Source organism: Lynx rufus, unplaced genomic scaffold (genome assembly GCF_022079265.1).
Source record: "Lynx rufus isolate CCGP_SWC_20201006 ecotype Redwood Valley unplaced genomic scaffold, mLynRuf1.p SCAF_9, whole genome shotgun sequence".
NCBI lineage: Eukaryota > Metazoa > Chordata > Mammalia > Carnivora > Felidae > Lynx > Lynx rufus.
In genome coordinates this window covers 45,743,040-45,765,362 of record NW_025814897.1, presented here as the reverse complement: position 1 = coordinate 45,765,362, position 22,323 = coordinate 45,743,040, and the positions used below count along the sequence as shown (strand labels likewise).

General features: G+C 37.0%; 1 protein-coding gene across 1 annotated transcript in view; it reads left to right on the top strand.

Moving 5' to 3' along the window:
* The window catches only part of TMEM135 (transmembrane protein 135), a 267,526-nt gene that overhangs the window by 234,473 nt on the left and 10,730 nt on the right, over window positions 1-22,323 (top strand). Inside the window, exons 8-12 of the mRNA XM_047071520.1 lie at window positions 2,732-2,878; window positions 11,780-11,849; window positions 15,200-15,367; window positions 19,189-19,252; window positions 20,241-20,317. Coding sequence (XP_046927476.1) covers window positions 2,732-2,878; window positions 11,780-11,849; window positions 15,200-15,367; window positions 19,189-19,252; window positions 20,241-20,317 — 526 coding nt within the window. The remainder of the gene's footprint in view (window positions 1-2,731; window positions 2,879-11,779; window positions 11,850-15,199; window positions 15,368-19,188; window positions 19,253-20,240; window positions 20,318-22,323) is intronic.

Here is a 22,323-nt window from a genome sequence, read left to right as displayed (position 1 = left end):
GAAGGAAGGGGCGCCTGGGTGGCGCAGTCGGTTAAACGTCCGACTTCAGCCAGGTCACGATCTCGCGGTCCGTGAGTTCGAGCCCGCGTCAGGCTCTGGGCTGATGGCTCAGAGCCTGGAGCCTGTTTCCGATTCTGTGTCTCCCTCTCTCTCTGCCCCTCGCCCGTTCATGCTCTGTCTCTCTCTGTCCCAAAAATAAATAAACGTTGAAAAAAAAAAAAAAAAGAAGAAGGAAGAAAAGGCATCCAAATTGGTAAGGAAGAAATAAAACTTTCACTATTTGCAGGCAACATGATACTATATATAAAAAACCTTAAAGACTCCATCTAAAAACTACCAGAACTGATAAATGAATTCAGTGAGGTTGTAGGGTACCAAATCAACATACAGAAATTCATGGTATTTTTATTTAGTAATAGTGAAGCAACAGAAAGAAAAGTTAAGATAGCAATCCCATTTACAGTTGCACCAAAGGTAATAAAATACCTAAGAATAAATTTAACCAAGGAGGTGAAAGACTTGTATTCTATAAAATACAGAATACATATTTTTAGAAAACTATAAAATGTTGGTAAAAGATATTTAAGATGACACAAACAAATGGATGGCACAAACTGATGCTCATGGGTCAGAAGAATAAATATTGTAACAGTGTCCTTACTACCTAAAGCAGTCTACAGATTTAATGCAATCCCTATCAAAATATCAACAACATTTTTAACAGAACTATAACAAATAGTCCTAAAATTTGCATGGAACCACAGAAGACCCCAAATAGCCAAAACAATCTTGAAAAAGCAAAGCAAAGCTGGAGGTGTCACAATTCCAGACTTCAAGTTATTACAAAGCTGTAATAATCAAAACAGTATGGTACTGGCACAAAAATAGGCACATAGATCGTTGGAACAGAATAGGGAGCCCAGAAATAAGCCCATGTTTATATGGTCAATTAATGTTTGAGGAAGGAGGAAAGAATACACGATGGGAGAAAGCCTCTTCATAAATGGTGTTGAGAAAACTAAACAGCAGCATGCAAAAGAATGAAACTAGACCACTGGCTTACACCATACACAAAGATAAATTCAAAAGGACCTAAATGTGAGACATGAAACCATAAAAATCCTAGAAGAGAGCACAGGCAATAACTTCTCTAACATCGGACATAGCAACTTTTTCTAGATTTGTCTCCCAAGGCAAGGGAAGAAAAAACAGAAACAAAACTGTTGCGACTACATCAAATAAAAAGCTTCTGTACAGCAAAGGCAATAATGAACAAAACTAAAAGCTTACAGAGTGGGAGAAGATATTTGCAAGTGACATATTTGATAAAGGGTTAGTATCCAAAATATATAAAGAACTTATATAACTCAACACCCAAAAAACAAATAATTCAATTAAAAAGTGGGCAGATGAGAGGCACCTGGGTGGCTCAGTTGGTTGAATGTCCGACTCTTGGTGTCCACTCAGGTCATGATCTCAGGTTCATGGGATCAAGCCCTGCATCAGGCTCTGTGCTGACAGTGTAGAGCCTGCTTAGGATTCTTTCTCCCCCTCTCTTTCTGTCCCTTCCCCTCTCGTGCTCTCTCTCAATATAAATAAATAAAGATTTTTTAAAAAGTGAGCAGACGACATAAACAGACATTTCTCCAGAGAAGACATCCAGATGGTCAACAGATACGTGAAAAGATGCTCACATCATTGATCATCAGGGGAATGCAAATCAGAACCACAATGAGATATCACCTCACACTTGTCAGAATGGCTAAAATCAATAACACAAGAAACAAAAGGTGTTGGTGTTCCTATTTCTCCAAATAGGAACCCTCTTGCACTGTTAGTGGGAATGCAAACTGGCACAGCCACTTTGGAAAACAGTATGGAGATTCCTCAGAAAGTTAAAAAATGGAGCTACCCTACAATCTAGTAATCACAGTACTGAGTATTTGCCCCCCAAAATGGAAAAACATTAATTTAAAGGCATACATGCACCCTTATGTGTATTGCAGCATTACTTACACTAGCCAAATTATGGGAGCAGCCCAAGTGTCCATCAACTGATGAGTGAATAGAGAAATGGTATATACATATAATGGAATATTATTTAGCCACAAAAAAGAATGCAGTTTTGCCATCTGCAACAACATGAATGGAGCTAGAGAGTATAATTAATGCTAAGTAGCCAGTCAGAAAAAGACAAATACTATATTATTTTACTCATATGTGGAATTTGGGAAACAAAAACAAATGATCAAAGGAAAAAAAGGAAAGAAAGAGAGACAAACCAAGAAGTAGAAACTTAACTAAGCAGAGAACAAACTGATGGTTACCATAGAGCAGGTGGGTTGCGGGCATTGGGTGAAACACATGAAGGGTATTAAGAGTACACTTACCATGATGAGCACTGACTAATGTACAGAACTGTGGAGTCACTATATTGTACACCTGAAACTAATATGACACTGTATGTTAACTATCCTGGAATTAAAAGAAAAAACTTAGTGGAAGAATTTGTATTATTAAAGAAATGGCTGTCAACATTTACGAAACATTCAGATTTTTAAAGCTTGTACTTCTACAGGATAAGATTTTATGTAAATTTTGAAAAATCTTATTTTAAATGATAAGGTACTATCCAAAATGTATTTGTATATTAACAAAGTCAAGTTTTTTTTTTTTTTTGGTTTTTTTTTTTTAAGGTGAAAAATTCTTCACATTGTGCTCTTTTCTTTAGGTTTATTGTAGGGAAGGAAGAAATTCCCACACATTCTTACTCACCAGAAGCGGCATATGCAAAAGTGGAACAGAAGACAGAGAAACATGAGGAAAAGCCAAGAAGAATGAATGTAATTGCTCTAATCAGGAAACTTGTGGATTCAGTGTAAGTTCTTTATCTTGATACTTAGCACACTTTGTCACTGTTTTCTATGATATTTGTACCATGTCAAAGTGTTTTTGTTTTCTTTTCAGTGATGATGTATTTTTTTTTTTTTTTTGCAAAAAACAATGCATAGAGTTTTATGAAAGGCACATAATAGCAAGTCAATGTTATTTATTATTTTTGTCTGGACTGTAGACCATCATATGGTCTTTTTAATAGATTTATATGAACTTATCATAGTTTTCTGTGTCTAACTAGGCAGAGTTGCAGGAAGCTGGAATGGGGAACTTCGGGAAACAGATTAATATGTGCTAATCAAATATGCTAAGTGTAGGAAGGAGAAAGAAAAGTTCTGGGAGAGATTCAAGAAGATATAGGTACAAGGAGCAAACCTTAAGTAAAGGGTTTTGTTTTTGTTTTTGTTTTTGTTTTTGCAAGAGTGGAAATGTTCAGGGCTTTAGAAATGGAATAAGATAACTTTATTTGTATATTATACAAATAAGTCTGAATTTCATACAAATATTTGTATTTCTAGTATAGATATTGAAGAAAATTAATTTAATGATTTAAAATTAGAACATTAGTTAATAAAAATAATCTTGGTAGTGATATTTGAGAGAGTATCGAATGAATAATCAATATAGAAAGTTAGACATCGGTTATAGGAAGCTGAAGTGGGAATCAGAAGACCTATGTTAGACTCTCATTTTACCCCTTGCTGGCTTTGTGACTTTGGGCAAATGATTTAACCACTCTGGATCCTAAAGTGCTCATCTGTTAACTTGGGTTAACGATCTTTGTTAAGGAATGTTGTATGCATTAAATGAAATAACATGTGAGTGGCCTCACATACGTGAGCACAGTGTAGGTACTCAGAATTTTTACTGAATTTAAAGAGTTTGTCTTCATTTTAGTATACACCACATGCAGAAGGTAAGAGGCAAGGAAGGGATAACAGATGGCAGGAATAATTGTGGTAGTGAACTTTTTAAAAGAATTTTATGTATATCTTTTTTCTTGTTTTGATTTTTTTTTTCTTTCTTTTTTTTTTTTTTAATATGAAATTTATTGACAAATTGGTTTCCATACAACACCCAGTGCTCATCCCAAAAGGTGCCCTCCTCAATACCCATCACCCATCCGCCCCTCCCTCCCACCCCCCATCAACCCTCAGTTTGTTCTCAGTTTTTAACAGTCTCTTATGCTTTGGCTCTCTCCCACTCTAACGTCCTTTTTTTTTTTTTTTTTTTTTTTTCCTTCCCCTCCCCCATGGGTTCCTGTTAAGTTTCTCAGGATCCACATAAGAGTGAAACCATATGGTATCTGTCTTTCTCTGTATGGCTTATTTCACTTAGCATCACACTCTCCAGTTCCATCCACGTTGCTACAAAAGGCCATATTTCATTTTTTCTCATTGCCACGTAGTATTCCATTGTGTATATAAACCACAATTTCTTTATCCATTCATCAGTTGATGGACATTTAGGCTCTTTCCATAATTTGGCTATTGTTGAGAGTGCTGCTATGAACATTGGGGTACAAGTGCCCCTATGCATCAGTACTCCTGTATCCCTTGGGTAAATTCCTAGCAGTGCTATTGCTGGGTCATAGGGTAGGTCTATTTTTAATTTTCTGAGGAACCTCCACACTGCTTTCCAGAGCGGCTGCACCAATTTGCATTCCCACCAACAGTGCAAGAGGGTTCCCGTTTCTCCACATCCTCTCCAGCATCTATAGTCTCCTGATTTGTTCATTTTGGCCACTCTGACTGGCGTGAGGTGATACCTGAGTGTGGTTTTGATTTGTATTTCCCTGATAAGGAGCGACGCTGAACATCTTTTCATGTGCCTGTTGGCCATCTGGATGTCTTCTTTAGAGAAGTGTCTATTCATGTTTTCTGCCCATTTCTTCACTGGGTTATTTGTTTTTCGGGTGTGGAGTTTGGTGAGCTCTTTATAGATTTTGGATACTAGCCCTTTGTCCGATATGTCATTTGCAAATATCTTTTCCCATTCCGTTGGTTGCCTTTTAGTTTTGTTGGTTGTTTCCTTTGCTGTGCAGAAGCTTTTTATCTTCATAAGGTCCCAGTAATTCACTTTTGCTTTTAATTCCCTTGCCTTTGGGGATGTGTCGAGTAAGAGATTGCTACGGCTGAGGTCAGAGAGGTCTTTTCCTGCTTTCTCCTCTAAGGTTTTGATGGTTTCCTGTCTCACATTTAGGTCCTTTATCCATTTTGAGTTTATTTTTGTAAATGGTGTGAGAAAGTGGTCTAGTTTCAACCTTCTGCATGTTGCTGTCCAGTTCTCCCAGCACCATTTGTTAAAAGGCTGTCTTTTTTCCATTGGATGTTCTTTCCTGCTTTGTCAAAGATGAGTTGGCCATACGTTTGTGGGTCTAGTTCTGGGGTTTCTATTCTATTCCATTGGTCTGTGTGTCTGTTTTTGTGCCAATACCATGCTGTCTTGATGATGACAGCTTTGTAGTAGAGGCTGAAGTCTGGGATTGTGATGCCTCCTGCTTTGGTCTTCTTCTTCAAAATTCCTTTGGCTATTCGGGGCCTTTTGTGGTTCCATATGAATTTTAGGATTGCTTGTTCTAGTTTCGAGAAGAATGCTGGTGCAATTTTGATTGGGATTGCATTGAATGTGTAGATAGCTTTGGGTAGTATTGACATTTTGACAATATTTATTTTTCCAATCCATGAGCAGGGAATGTCTTTCCATTTCTTTAAATCTTCTTCAATTACCTTCATAAGCTTTCTATAGTTTTCAGCATACAGATCCTTTACATCTTTGGTTAGATTTATTCCTAGGTATTTTATGCTTCTTGGTGCAATTGTGAATGGGATCAGTTTCTTTATTTGTCTTTCTGTTGCTTCATTGTTAGTGTATAAGAATGCAACTGATTTCTGTACATTGATTTTGTATCCTGCAACTTTGCTGAATTCATGTATCAGTTCTAGCAGACTTTTGGTGGAGTCTATCGGATTTTCTATGTATAATATCATGTCATCTGCAAAAAGCGAAAGCTTGACTTCATCTTTGCCAATGTTGATGCCTTTGATTTCCTTTTGTTGTCTGATTGCTGATGCTAGAACTTCCAGCACTATGTTAAACAACAACGGTGAGAGTGGGCATCCCTGTCGTGTTCCTGATCTCAGGGAAAAAGCTCTCAGTTTTTCCCCGTTGAGGATGATGTTAGCTGTGGGCTTTTCATAAATGGCTTTTATGATCTTTAAGTATGTTCCTTCTATCCCGACTTTCTCAAGGGTTTTTATTAAGAAAGGGTGCTGGATTTTGTCAAAGGCCTTTTGTGCATCGATTGACAGGATCATATGGTTCTTCTCTTTTTTTTTGTTAATGTGATGTATCACGTTGATTGATTTGCGAATGTTGAACCAGCCCTGCATCCCAGGAATGAATCCCACTTGATCATGGTGAATAATTCTTTTTATATGCTGTTGAATTCGATTTGCTAGTATCTTATTGAGAATTTTGGCATCCATATTCATCAGGGATATTGGCCTGTAGTTCTCTTTTTTTACTGGGTCTCTGTCTGGTTTAGGAATCAAAGTAATACTGGCTTCATAGAATGAGTCTGGAAGTTTTCCTTCCCTTTCTATTTCTTGGAATAGCTTGAGAAGGATCGGTATTATCTCTGCTTTAAACGTCTGGTAGAACTCCCCTGGGAAGCCATCTGGTCCTGGACTCTTATTTGTTGGGAGATTTTTGATAACTGATTCAATTTCTTCGCTGGTTATGGGTCTGTTCAAGCTTTCTATTTCCTCCTGATTGAGTTTTGGAAGAGTGTGGGTGTTCAGGAATTTGTCCATTTCTTCCAGGTTGTCCAATTTGTTGGCATATAATTTTTCATAGTATTCCCTGATAATTGCTTGTATTTCTGAGGGATTGGTTGTAATAATTCCATTTTCATTCATGATTTTATCTATTTGGGTCATCTCCCTTTTCTTTTTGAGAAGCCTGGCTAGCGGTTTGTCAATTTTGTTTATTTTTTCAAAAAACCAACTCTTGGTTTCGTTGATCTGCTCTACAGTTTTTTTAGATTCTATATTGTTTATTTCTGCTCTGATCTTTATTATTTCTCTTCTTCTGCTGGGTTTAGGCTGCCTTTGCTGTTCTGCTTCTATTTCCTTTAGGTGTGCTGTTAGATTTTGTATTTGGGATTTTTCTTGTTTCTTGAGATAGGCCTGGATTGCAATGTATTTTCCTCTCAGGACTGCCTTCTCTGCGTCCCAAAGCGTTTGGATTGTTGTATTTTCATTTTCGTTTGTTTCCATATATTTTTTGAGTTCTTCTCTAATTGCCTGGTTGACCCACTCATTCGTTAGTAGGGTGTTCTTTAACCTCCACGCTTTTGGAGGTTTTCCAGACTTTTTCCTGTGGTTGATTTCAAGCTTCATAGCATTGTGGTCTGAAAGTATGCATGGTATAATTTCAATTCTTGTAAACTTATGAAGGGCTGTTTTGTGACCCAGTATGTGATCTATCTTGGAGAATGTTCCATGTGCACTCGAGAAGAAAGTATATGCTGTTGCTTTGGGATGCAGAGTTCTAAATATATCTGTCAAGTCCATCTGATCCAGTGTCTCATTCAGGGCCCTTGTTTCTTTATTGACCGTGTGTCTAGATGATCTATCCATTTCTGTAAGTGGGGTGTTAAAGTCCCCAGCAATTACCACATTCTTATCAATAAGGTTGCTTCTGTTTATGAGTAATTGTTTTATATATTTGGGGGCTCCGGTATTCGGCGCATAGACATTTATAATTGTTAGCTCTTCCTGATGGATAGACCCTGTAACTATTATATAATGTCCTTCTTCATCTCTTGTTACAGCCTTTAATTTAAAGTCTAGTTTGTCTGATATAAGTATGGCTACTCCAGCTTTCTTCTGGCTTCCAGTAGCATGATAAATAGTTCTCCATCCCCTCACTCTGAATCTAAAGGTGTCCTCAGGTCTAAAATGAGTCTCTTGTAGACAGCAAATAGATGGGTCTTGTTTTTTTATCCATTCTGATACCCTATGTCTTTTGGTTGGCGCATTTAATCCATTTACATTCAGTGTTATTATAGAAAGATACGGGTTTAGAGTCATTGTGATGTCTGTATGTTTTATGCTTGTAGTGATGTCTCTGGCACTTTGTCTCACAGGGTCCCCCTTAGGATCTCTTGTAGGGCTGGTTTAGTGGTGACAAATTCCTTCAGTTTTTGTTTGTTTGGGAAGACCTTTATCTCTCCTTCTATTCTAAATGACAGACTTGCTGGATAAAGGATTCTCGGCTGCATATTTTTTCTGTCTAGCACCCTGAAAATCTCGTGCCAATTCTTTCTGGCCTGCCAAGTTTCAAAAGAGAGATCAGTCACGAGTCTTATAGGTCTCCCTTTATATGTGAGGGCATGTTTACCCCTTGCTGCTTTCAGAATTTTCTCTTTATCCTTGTATTTTGCCAGTTTCACTATGATATGTCGTGCAGAAGATCGATTCAAGTTATGTCTGAAGGGAGTTCTCTGTGCCTCTTGGATTTCAATGCCTTTTTCCTTCCCCAGTTCAGGGAAGTTCTCAGCTATTATTTCTTCAAGTACCCCTTCAGCACCTTTCCCTCTCTCTTCCTCCTCTGGGATACCAACTATGCGTATATTATTTCTTTTTAGTGTATCACTTAGTTCTCTAATTTTCCCCTCATACTCCTGGATTTTTTTATCTCTCTTTTTCTCAGCTTCCTCTTTTTCCATAACTTTATCTTCTAGTTCACCTATTCTCTCCTCTGCCTCTTCCATCCGAGCCGTGGTGGTTTGCATTTTGTTTTGCATTTCCTTTAAAGCGTTTCTCAGCTCCTCGTGACTGTTCCTTAGTCCCTTGATCTCTGTAGCAAGAGATTCTCTGCTGTCCTGTATGCTGTTTTCCAGCCCAGCGATTAATTTTATGACTATTATTCTAAATTCACTTTCTGTTATATTATTTAAATCCTTTTTGATCAGCTCATTAGCTGTTGTTATTTCCTGGAGATTCTTCTGAGGGGAATTCTTCCGCTTGGTCATTTTGGATAGTCCCTGGTGTGGTGAGGGCCTGCAGGGCACTTCCCCTGTGCTGTGGTGTATAACTGGAGTTGGTGGGCGGGGCCGCAGTCCGACCTGATGTCTGCCCCCAGCCCACCACTGGGGCCACAGTCAGACTGGTGTGTGCCTTCTCTTCCCCTCTCCTAGGGGCGGGATTCACTGTGGGGTGGCGTGGCCTGTCTGGGCTACTTGCACACTGCCAGGCTTGTGATGCTGGGGATCTGTCGTATTAGCTGGGGTGGGAAGGCAAGGTGCACGGCCGCTGGGGGGGCAGGCTTAGCTCGCTTCTCCTTAGGTGATCCACTTCAGGAGGGGCCCTGTGGCAGCCGGAGGGAGTCAGATCCGCTGCCGGAGGTTTGGCTCCGCAGAAGCACAGAGTTGGGTGTTTGCGCGGAGCGAGCAATTTCCCTGGCCGGAACGGTTCCCTTTGGGATTTTGGCTGGGGGATGGGCGGGGGAGATGGCGCTGGCGAGCGCCTTTGTTCCCCGCCAAACTGAGCTCTGTCGTCCGGGGGCTCCGCAGCTCACCCTCCCTTTGTCCTCCAGCCTTCCCGCTTTCCGAGCGGAGCTGTTCACTTATGACCTCCCAGACGCTAAGTCGCGCTTGCTGTCGGAACACAGTCCGTCAGGCCCCTCCGCTTTTGCAAGCCGGACTCGGGGGCTCTGCTTGGCCGGCGAGCCGCCCCTCCGCCCCGGCTCCCTCCCGCCAGTCCGTGGAGCGCGCACCGCCTCGCCGCCCTTCCTACCCTCTTCCGTGGGCCTCTCGTCTGCACTTGGGTCTGGTGACTCTGTTCTGCTAATCCTCTGGCGGTTTTCTGGGTTATTTAGGCAGGTGTAGGTGGAATTTAAGTGATCAGCAGGACGCGCGGTGAGCTCAGCGTCCTCCTATGCTGCCATCTTCCCAGAATCCCCTTGTTTTGATTTTTTCATCATGATAAGTATACTCCTTAATCCCCCATTACCTGTTTCATCCATCCCCCCATTCCCCCATTCACCTCCCCTCTAGTAACCATCAGTTTGTTCTCTATAGTTAAGAGACTGTTTTTTGGTTTTTCTCTTTTTCCTTTTTTTCCCCTTAGTCATTTATTTTTTTGTTTCCTAAATTCCACATATGCGCAATATCATATGGCTAAATAATATTGCACTGTGTGTGTACACACACACGCACATACATACATACCGCCTCTTCTTTATTCATTCATCGATGAACACTTGGGCTGCTCCCATAATTTGGCTACTGTAAATACCATTGCAATAAACATAGAAGTGCATATATCCCTTTGAATTAGTGTTTTTGTAATTTTGGGGTAAATATCCAGTGGTGTGATTGGTAGTGAACTTCTTAAGTAAGTTCAAAATAGTTATGAATCACCTAAGTGGAGAAAAGAGAGAGGGAATCCCTATTCATGGAAATCATGTTCACCAAGAATCAGAGGGAAGTGCAGAGAATGTATTATGTGGATGAATGATACCTTGGGTATCAGAGCTGATCAGGTCGTGGTAGAACTTGTCAGAGTACCCACTGCTGTGAAAGCAGATGCAGGGTAATGCATAAGCAGAGCAGATAAGACAGGAGATGGGGAGTCCAGGTTTTGAGAAGTTTTAAGAACAGACTAAGGAAAGATTAAATGACAGTATAGCTGCTATCAGAATTTAACTTCACTAGCAAAGAGAGTTTAACAATCTCTGTGTAGTTCCAGTAGCACTGGCTGAAGAATGTCTTTGAAGAGGACACTTAGAAGTATGAAGAGTGATGGTTTACATACGGCCACCCTTCTCTGATTTACCTCTTTTAGGCTCCAGCTTTAAGCCCTCAACTTCACATGGCCAGACATGTCCCATCATTCTAATGACATAAGGGCTACGGTCAGTAGAAACTACTGCTGTCATCCTTGTGTATGAAAGGCTGCCTGCATACTCCAGCTGTGGCTCAGATTTGGATTTCCCAAAAGGTTTTGCTAATCAGTTTGCAAATGGAATTAGAGAGACCTTGAGCCAGAATATTACTCTACAAATTATTATCAACAAGAAAGTTAATATAACCATGAAGATAATTAACTGCAGTCTGCAAGAGTTATAAAGACTACTCATTTTGGAACATGAATTCTTCAGAGGGAAAGGGGGAGAGCTAGACCCATGTTAGATATGTTACTTACTTTTTTAAGCCTCGAGTGAATGTATATATAGTCCTGGAGTCAGCATCTTCAGTGTCTTGAACAGTAGTCTTCCTTGCAGAAAGGTTTACTAAACACAAGAGGACCAAGTGGTTTGTAGTCAAATCACAAATAACCTACTTTTGAATTCCCACATGATCTATTTCTATATTTATTTTTAAAATTGAATTTTGAATTCTAATACTCTATCATGTTTCTTTTCCAGATGTTTTCTTTCAAATATAATTAAGTATACATTCCAGTAACCTGAGCACTTTCCATTATGATTTTTGCTCAAGTACTGACTTCATGGATGATTTATGACTGTTATGCTCTACAGTAAGCAACTTAAAGCTTCCAAAAGATTTGGCAGAGTATAGAGATAATATATACATATTTTTCATACTTAGTCACAAATATTTACCAATGTTTTTTCTGTTCCACATTTAAGTATTTTGACTTCAGTCACATATTTTATGCACTGTGTCAAATGCTGAACTGCAAAGAAAAAAAATCTGTTATATTTGCTTTTTTATGTCCCAAGAAACCAAAAGATGTATGCATTTAAATACAAGTAGGTAATATTTTCTTCTTTTTAGGTTACAGAGTTTTAAGCACATATATACACATACACATATATAAACACATAATTTGTTATTTGTGTTTTATTTCAGATGTAAGCATGGACCAAGGCATAGATGTTGCAAACACTATGAAGATAATTGCATCTCTTATTGCATTAAAGTAAGTATATGAAAGTATCACTTTATTCGCTGCAGGAAATATGTATAGAAATAACTTTATAATTAAAACATGATTTCAAAGTAAATGGAAAAATTGACAGTAATTGCTATTATGCTTTGCATTTGACTTGAGAAATAAGGAATTTGTGAAAATTAGGTAACAATTTAGCTTTTAGTATTCACTTACCAGATCCTTTGTTAAATAATTTTAAAATCCGCTTATTTAAAAATTAGTGTTAAAATTTCAAAGCAGAAGAGAAGCTGAAGCAACCATAGCAAAAAAGAAAAAGAAAGTTATTAAAATTTGTACTTTGTAATGTATTCTCATTAGAATACATTTTAGATCAAGGTCCCTGGAGTATGCTGTGTACTAGTGGGTGAGCAGTCTCATACATACACTGTGCACAAGCTGGTACGGTGGCATTTGGTGTTGCACTTGTAAAGTTGTTACGTTTTTTAAGGCATGGATGTAACTGGAGCATGTCCACAGTTGCTCTATATGAAGGAAGTTAGCTATGCCCACTGGCATAAATTCTTCACTCCGTAATAGTGTAGTAGAGTGTCTCTCCTCGCCCATCCCCCATTCTGTGCCTGTCATCCCCCCATCCTCCATTGCCACCAACTCTGGGACGGAAGTTATTTTAATTGCAGTTAGTCTGGCACAGGTGGCACCATCTGCTACAAGTTCTTTGGTTGTGGATGGGGCTCTCACAATCCTGATACTTCAAAAAGTTTATGTTCTTTCTTATAATGTCTTATCCCCACTCAGTTGATGATGAGAAGAGCAGAGTTGTACAGCATCCCCAACAGGTAGACTTCCGGGGGAGCCTCGGTGGCTCAATAGGTTAGGTGTCTGTCTTCAGCTCAGGTCATGATCTCACAGTTCGGTTTGTGGGTTCAAGCCTTGCGTTGGGCTCTGTGTTGACAGCTTGGAACCTGGAGCCTGCTTTGGATTCTGAGTCTCCCTTTCTTTCTGCGAACGCCCCCGCCCCCCCGCCTCAAAAAAAAATTTTAAAAGGTTAAATTTTTTTTAAATAATAATAATAATAATAATTAAAAAAAAAAGACAGCCTCTCAGCAGTCATTCTGGGAGAGAGGGATTGTATCACATTAGTGCTTATGAACATGAGTGCCTGTGATCTAATGTTGATGGTGGCATTTGCCTAAGCCAACACTTACCTTAGAGTCCCCAAGGATATGATTAGAGGTTAAAGCAGTATTTTTTCACTTGTGCAGTGGTTTCTGATACACTGCTTCTAAATCTGATTTTCTGCCCCACTTTTAAAAAGGGGAGGAGAGCAACATTGCTGGCAGCCTCAGGGTCTGCCAGCTCCCAGAGAGTCATTATTTCCTCCAACTGGACGTACTGCTAATTCAAGGGAAGACTTCAGGAGGGTAACCAAGAGAAATATTTTGATTAAATCAGATGTATTTGATAAAGTTTGGGAAGAGGGGAAGTGATATTAAAAATTATCTGAGAATGTTACGGAGAATTACTGAGGATTGAAGAAATCTAGTCATTGTGTCAGCAAATGTGTACCAATACTATAAACTTGGCAATTTTCATATAAATTGGAGTAATATGTCTGTGAATGTAAAATTATTTGGAGACCTGTAGGTGAGGAATTTACACCATAAATATAGTGAATATATTTTGACAGTGTACCTCATTATTCCATCAGCTCAGTTACACCACATGTTAAATCGTATCCCTGAGGAAATATACAAATTACTTTCCCCTCAACTCACTGTGCTCCATTCACACTTTTTGTTGGTTCCTCATACCTGCCAGTCTCTGTTTTGTCTTTGTGCTTTCTGTCCAAGCTATCTGAAATGTTTTCATCATGCCAGCTCCTCTTTTCTGTCTGTTTAAATGACACATCCTCCATCGCTTTCCCTTATCACCCAATTTAATATAGGCTGCCTGTTGATTTCCCTCCTAGAGTCTTGATTATTTCCTGCATAAACTTACACTAATCTGTAGTTATTTTGTTTGTTCACTGACTTATGTGCTCCTCCTCATGAGCATGAAACTTCATAAACATTCATAAACATGAATTTTTAAAATACTGTTCTTTTAGATAACATTTGGTTTTGTGCTAATAAGAATTTTTCAGTCTGTCAGTAAGAAGTGATGTTTAAATTTCATTTCCCTAAATACTGAAATGAAATTGACCAGCACTAGTCATCCTCTCTGTTCTTTTTTGCCCTATAAATAGTTGGAGGTGATATGGGAAAATGTTGGCAGCAAGTATGCCTTTGTAGTGCATTTGCTTTTTCAAGTTTTGCTTAGTGTACTTTAAAAGCTACCGATTCTTAGAGATGTTTTGGCCTGACACAGTTGAGCATAGAAATAAAAACCTAGGTATAATTTTTTTTTCTGGAAAATTCTTTTAACCTGATCATTTAAAAAGTTGATACCAAAGGTCTAAAAATAAAGTTATTTTTTTCTGTCAAAAGAATTCCTACTTACACCAGTTATTAAGAAGAGTACACTATTGGGGCGCCTGGGTGGCTCAGTCAGCTAAGTAAGTGTCTGACTTCGGCTCAGGTCATGATTTCGTGGTTCGTGAGTTTGAGCCCCACGTGGGACTCTGTGATGACAGTTCAGAGTCTGGAGCCTGCTTCAGATTCTGTTTCCCTCTCTCTCTGCCCCTCCCCCACTCACACTCTATGTTTCTCAAAAATAAATAAACATAAAAAAAGAAAAAAAAGAAAAGTACCCTGTTAAAATTTCCAAAACACATTGGTTTTGTAAACTATTTTTTTTGGAATTTCATTGCTTTTGTTCCTAAAATTCAGTTGTGATTTAGGAATCATAAATCCTGGTTATTGTTAACAGAATATCAAGAAATGGAAGTTTGTTGCATAGACAAGTTTGGCCAGTGCTTGTGAGACTTCCAAGGTTTTGAAAATCAAAGAAAGTGTAATCACTGAAAAATTTTACCCTTATTTTAAGGTAATTGTTTTAAAATTATTTGAGGTCTTAGGACTTAATTTTGAAAATGCTTTGAGGGGCGCCTGGGTGGCGCAGTCGGTTAAGCGTCCAACTTCAGCCAGGTCACGATCTCGCGATCCGTGAGTTCGAGCCCCGCGTCGGGCTCTGGGCTGATGGCTCAGAGCCTGGAGCCTGTTTCGGATTCTGTGTCTCCCTCTCTCTCTGCCCCTCCCCCGTTCATGCTCTGTCTCTCTCTGTCCCAAAAATAAAAATAAACGTTGAAAATGCTTTGATATAAACTTGTGTTATTTATTTATTTTTGAGTTCTGTTTTGATTCTAAACCAGTAAAATTTATATCTGTCGGACTTAAATATTTGGATGTAAATCAGAATTTTATCCCAATTTTCTCTAGGGTTTCATCAGAATGTTTAGCGTGGGATACTTGATCCAGTGCTGCCTCCGAATTCCCTCTGCATTTCGGCATCTGTTTACACAGCCATCCCGGCTATTTTCTCTCTTCTACAATAAAGAAAACTTCCAGCTCGGAGCTTTTCTGGGCTCTTTTGTTAGTATATACAAGGTAAGGCTTTCAGCAGAGAAGAGAAAAATGGGAAATAAATAACATGGCTATTATTAAAATGAGATATGGCCTTAACCCATCTATCATTTTTTAATGCTTCTTTCTGTTGTATTCATAAATGTTTTAATAAATGTTTTAATGTCTCCAAGTATATATACAATATATATTGGGAATTGAGGTTGGAAAAATTTCTTTTAAAATGTTATTTAATGTGCTTCAAAGTGTAGATATATTTGCATTTATATATAATATGAAAGATTTTCAAAGACTTACTTTTTTTTCAGTAATGTAGATACTGAAAAATTTTAACTTCTATTTCTAACATCAAAAATGATATTAATATATCTGGTCTCTTTGTTTTTCTTGATCATACTTACTGAACATAACATCATATGTTATTAATTTAAACATATTTCAGACCCTTTTAGCTGATATCAACACTTGATAGAGCCAGTAAAGATTTTCTGTTGTGACTTATGTAAGAAATGACTTGTTATCCCTCTTTGATCTACTCACTATTCCTACTACACTCTCTCAAATAACCATTGTTAACATTCTTCCACCGTTTCTGCATGTTCCTATAAACATACCAGCACATGTATAAAGCACACACCTAAACACATATGTAGGGATCATCTATGACATAGTATTCTGAAATTTTAAGTAATGGCCTTTTGTTTAATGGGGATCACTCATATATAAGTCATACTACTGACATTTTATTAAACATCTAAAATTTAGACTGTAAACCTAAACGTAGTTTCCAAATGGTAAAATATGTTAACTAAGGTTGACTATATGCAAACACACACACATTGTTTTTAAAGTGAAAAAAATAATAATAATAGTGCAGGGAAACTTGAATTCTGGAGTCATTTTGGGTAAGATGGTTATGTATCATTTTATGTAAAAGTTTATTTATATAAGGTACATATAGGGGAAGTATTTTTAAATGGAAAGGAGAACAGTAGTAGCAAATGGTAAGCTATAGTTAATTACTTGTTATGAAATATTACTAATATTGAAAATATTTTCAATAGTTTTGATTAGGAAACATTATTGTCTTTGAATATACAAGAGTTAAATAGGACAGAATATTTGTAACTTTATATGTTCATATTCTTTTTCATTTCTTATGTCGTAGTGTTTATGTTTATTCTTAACATAAATCCTAAGTGTCGCATGTGGATTGTCTCCCAACATTTTTATCCCAAATTGGTTATTCTCCACCATCCAGCATATCTGAGAGCATGTTTCATTTGTTTGCTTTAATTTCTGTTACTATTTATTTGCTCAGGTAATACAAACTAATGGTATTAAACTATAGAAAAATACAACCGGGTCAGAAAACCCCTTATAAAAAAAATGGTACAGTGTGTTCCAAAGCCATATGGGATTTAAAATAAAATTGTCAATGCCATTAACGTCTTTATAAGGATGTAATTGGGAGAAGGGCAGAGCAACAATTCATATTTCTTCAGTGTCTTCTCAGGGAATGGACTCTTTTTTCATTTTGTAATGTTCTTCTTTATTTCTGGTAATATTCCTTGCTCTGAAGTCTACAACATATGATATTAATATGGCTATTCCAGTTTTCCTTTGATTATATTTGATAGTACATTGTTTCTGTCCTTTTACTTTAGTCTTAACTGTGTCTTCAGTTTAAAGGTTGATTCTTTTAGATGACATTTAGTTGGTTCTTCCTTTTTTATCCAATTTGATAATCTCTGTCTATTAATTGGTATGTTTAAGCTATTTACATTTAATGTACTTTTTGATAATGGTATAGTTTAAATCTACCTCTTGCTAATTGTTTTGTATTTTTTCCATTGTTTTTTTCCTTTTTATTCCTCCTGGATTTTTTTTTAAAAATTTATGTATTTAGTTTTTTATTTTTGTTTTTTGTATTTTTGTATTCTATCTTCACTCTTGGCTTACTATTTATACCTCTTTTTTAATTCAGTGACTGCCTTAACATTTATAATAAGCATTTTAAATTCATCAGTTATTGTTTTCAAATATTATGCCACTTCATGTATAGTGTATGACTCTTAGAATACTATACCTCAAATTCCTCCTTCTCATCCTTTGTGGTATACATTTATCTTTTCATGTGTTATAAACCCCATGATCTATTGTTACCATTTTTGTTTTAGACCAGGAGTCAGAAAACGTTTTCTGTAATTGGCTAGATGATAATTGTTTCAAGCTTTGTGGCTGATATGGTTAGTCTCTGTCATAACTACTCTACTCTGCTGTTGTAGTGTGAAAGCAACCATAGACAATATATAAATAAAGGAGCATAGTTATGTTCTTTTTTTTAAAGTTTATTTATTTATTTTTCAAAGAGAGAGAGAGCACAAGTGAGGCAAGGGCAGAGAGAGGGAAGAGAAAGAGAATCCTAAGCAGGCTCTGCACTGTCAGCCCAAAGCCCAACACGGGGCTTGAACTCATGAGCTGTGAGATCGTGACCTGACCCAAAATCAAGAGTTGGACGTTTAACCAACTGAGCCACCCATAGCTATGTTCTAATAAAACTTTGTCACACTTCAATTAGAATTTCATTTTATTTTTACATGTCTCAAAATATTACAATTTTATTTTATCCATTGAGAAGTGTAAAAACATTCTTAGTTCATGAACTACATACAAACAGTTGGCAAGCCAGATTTGGCTAGTGGGCCATATTTTATGACCCCTGCTTTAGATAGTTATTTTATTATTATTATTATTATTATTATTATTAATTTTTGATAGAGAGAGAGACAGAGACAGAGTGCTAGCAGAAGAGGGGAAGAGAGAGATGAAGACACAGAATCTGAAGCAGGTTCCAGGCTCTGAACTGTCAGCACAGAGCCCGATGCGGGGCTCAAACTCATGAACCATGAAGTCATGACCTGAGCTGAAGTTGGATGCTTAAATGACTAAGCCACCCAAGCACCCCTTCTTTGATAGTTCTTTTGATAGTTCTTCTTTTGATAGTTTATTTTTATATAAAGAAATGATATTTAAAAAAATGTCTTCTAAGTTTATCTTCATTTTGCCATCTTCAGAGCTCCTCATTTCTTTTTTCAGATCTAAATGATACTATATTCCTTCTGCCTGCAAAATTACCTTTTACCATTTATGAAATTCATCACTTACAGAGCTACTATGTGGGTCTCAGTATTTATCTACCGGAAAAAGTCTTTATTTCACCATTATATTGAAAAATACTTTCTCTGAGTATGGAATTTTGGCTTAGAGTTATAGTGTATTTGATTTTTCTTCTTATTACAGTGGGAGTGATTCTACATCTAGGCAAAGGAAAATTTATGCCTTCATTTTGGAAAATAATTACAATAAAAATATGTATTTTTTTTTAAAGTTTGTTAAATTTATTTTGATACAGAGAGAGTGCACAAGCAGGGTAGGGACAGAGACAGAGGAGAGAGAGAGAGAGAGAGAGAGAGAGAGAGAGAGAGAGAGAATACCAAGCAGGCTTTGCACTGTCAGCACAGAACCCTATGTGGGACTTGATCTCACGAACCGTGAGATCATGAACTGAGCCAAAACCAAGAGTCAGATGCTTAATTGACTGAACCACCCAGGTGCCCTGACAATAAAAATATTATGTATAATTTCTTAATAGAGTCTATCCAGAACAATAACTTTATAACAGGTTATTGTTGATAGTTTTCCAACTCATATATTTAAAATAGTTTGATTTAGATCACCAATTTGCCATCAAGGTCTGCTAGTGACTCACTCATTATAGATGTTACATGCATGTTTTCTAGAAATGAAACAACTGAAGTCACTGCATTTTCTTCTTGATGTAGGGTACTAGTTGCTTCCTGCGCTGGGTCAGAAACCTGGATGATGAATTGCATGCTATTATAGCTGGTAAGGCAATGATAACACAAGAGTTACTGCTGTTGCATCAATCCGTGGTAGGAATGACTCAGAAATAGTTTCCAAATTCATCTGATTTCTGTATAACTCTTTTTCTCCATAATAGAATCCCTACTGAGGGACCAGTCCACACATTTTGTATGCGCCAAGTTTAACATACCCAGGCATTCTTGCCATCTGATGTTTTGAAATGGCAATATAATGACTTGGGTATCTGGCCTGCTACAGGCCAGGAATCCTAGGGAATGTGTTATAAAAGAACATAAAACTCAAAAAATTTGGTGACTAATGGAAGCACAGTTATATTGCTTGAAGCATTCTGGTTTTGCCACTGGCAAGTGACATATATTTTAATCATATATATTTTTATTTTTAAAGAACTTAATTAGTTTCATAAAAATAAGAACTCAAGATTAACATTTTCTGCAAGTACAGCATACATGCTACTTAAGTAAAATTGACAGTTTACAGATATTTATTAATGATATTCCTGCTACCAGTATTCCGGGTCTCCCTCTGCCTTTGTTTCCCATTTATGGAACAAAGGCAGTACTATGGAGAGAAGTTTGAGGATATCACTAAAAGTAATTTGAGCTGTTAGAAGAATTGATTAATAAATATTTTCACTTAAAATGAGAAATGGTATCAATAACCTTTAAAAATTATTTTTGAAAATCATTGTATTTGTTAAGACTACTGTTTTTAAAGTTATATTTAGAATATAAAGTGTCTTTGTAATATATATGTCAAAACTGTGTGTTCCTAACTCTGAAAGTCAATTTCATAATTTAAAAATGTGTGATATCAAATTCACCTCATTTTAATGTCATCACATATATTACTGTGCTTATTTTTGTATAACAAAGGGCAGTGCTACAAATCGATTGTGTCTTACTTAAGTGAGTGAACATTTCTGAATGACTTAATAACAAAGAAATACTTTGAGATTTGATCAGTTTTGCTTTATTTGTTGTTTCAGGCTTTTTGGCAGGAGTATCAATGATGTTTTATAAAAGTACAACAATTTCCATGTATTTAGCTTCCAAGTTGGTAGAGGTAAGCAAACATCTTGATGCATGCACAGCTCTAAAGGATGTAGAGCCTTCCATATCCCAGTTACAAGGGCTAGTCAATCCTATAAAAGTACTGACAAAGTCAGTTCTCCTGTTTCTTCTTCTTTCTTTATGTGTGTTATTTTCAAATATACGCAAGTGTAGAAAGAATAAAGTAACTAACTCTTGTGTACCTATCATACAGTTTCAACAGTTAACATGTGACCAGTTTATTCCACCTGTACTGTCCCAACCCCACAAGTACTGAATTAATTTAAAGCAAATCCCAGACAACATATCACTTCTTCCATAAATAACTCAAGGTAAAGACTCCTTAAAGACTATGGCTAAAAGGATAAAGACTCCTTAAAAACAAATCAACACTACTACCAAAGTACAATCAAAATACTATTGTCACACATTTAAAAAACCTAGTAATTTAATATTATCATATATCCAATTAGAGCTTATATTCTCATATCTCACAGATATCTTCTGCAATCTGTTTTAATTGGGATCCAAAGTCTCTTTTAGTTTTTAATAGCTTCCTCCTCCCCCTAACCCCCTTTCTTTTTTTCCTTGCCATTTATTTGTTGAAGATCTATGTTATTAGTTCTGGGAAATTTCCCACATTTTGGATTTTGCTAATTATATCCTTACTGGTGATACTAATATGTTTCTTTAACCCAAGTGTTTCCTATGAACTGTTTGTTAGATATAGAGGTTTAAGCAATTCACTTTCAATTTTTAGGGGGTGGAGGGGACAGAAATACTTCACGTTTACTATGTGTATGAATTCCTATTGCATCACATTAGGAAGCACATTAGTTGTGTCTCTTTTTGTGATGCTAAGATTGATCAGTGGGCTCTGTTAATACAACTAACATAAAGCTCCCCATTAGGCTTTCACTTAATTGTTGTAGCACCCATTATTAATCATTACCAGGGTTTATTATTTCATTGACAGTTGCAAAATGATATTATAACATTATTGTTTCTTCTAATTATTTACTTGTGCAGATTTTTTAAAATCTTTTTTTAATGTTTATTTTTGAGAGAGAGAGAGTCAGAGCATGAGCAGGGGAGGGGCAGAGAGAGAGGGAGACACAGAATCCGAAGCAGGCTCCAGGCTCTGAGCTGTCAGCACAGAACCTGATGCAGGGCTCGAACTCACAAACCATGACATTATGACCTAAGCTGAAGTTGGATGCTTAACCAACTGAGCCATCCAGGTGCCCCATGAGTTCTTTAAAAAAAAAAACTTTTCCCTTTTCAACTGTTTGGTTACTCTGAAATAGTTTGATTTGTTCACAAAGTCATAATAAAATGCTTGATTGCTTCCCTTTACTTACCAGTGTTCAGAATGAATTGGCCCCTAGCATTCTGCAAAACTGACTTATTTATGAGTCTTTATTTTTAAATGTCATTATGAAGATGTAAATTTTAGAATATTTGGTCTTGTTTCAACCCAGGAATTACACTATCTTTGACCAGGAGAGCCTCTTCAAGTTGACTTCTGTTTCTTTTTTATATAATGCCAATATCTCTGATAACTTTCTTGCTTTGTGATAAAACAAAATGGTCCAGGCTCATTTTGGACATTTCCTGCCCTAGAAACAGAATCAGTCTTTTCTCCAATGACCCCTATTCTTTTGGTGGGAAGTGGTATTTAGAGACTTCAATTTGGGTACTTGGGTACTTCTTGCTTCTAGGCTAGTTATTATTTTTTGGCCTTCCCAGTAAAAAGAGCTAGAGAATCCTTTTCCCCCCTTTCTTTTTAGAGAAAGAGAAAATAATGAGCATATTGATATTTCCAATTCAAAGTTAAGATTATAGATTTATTTGACTTCATTTTAGAAAAAAATTTATCTCTCGGCACAAAAACAGACACTTAGGTCAATGGAACAGAATAGAGAACCCAGAAATGGACCCGCAAACGTATGGCCAGCTAATCTTTGACAAAGCAGGAAAGAATATTCAATGGAATAAAGACAGTCTCTTCAGCAAGTG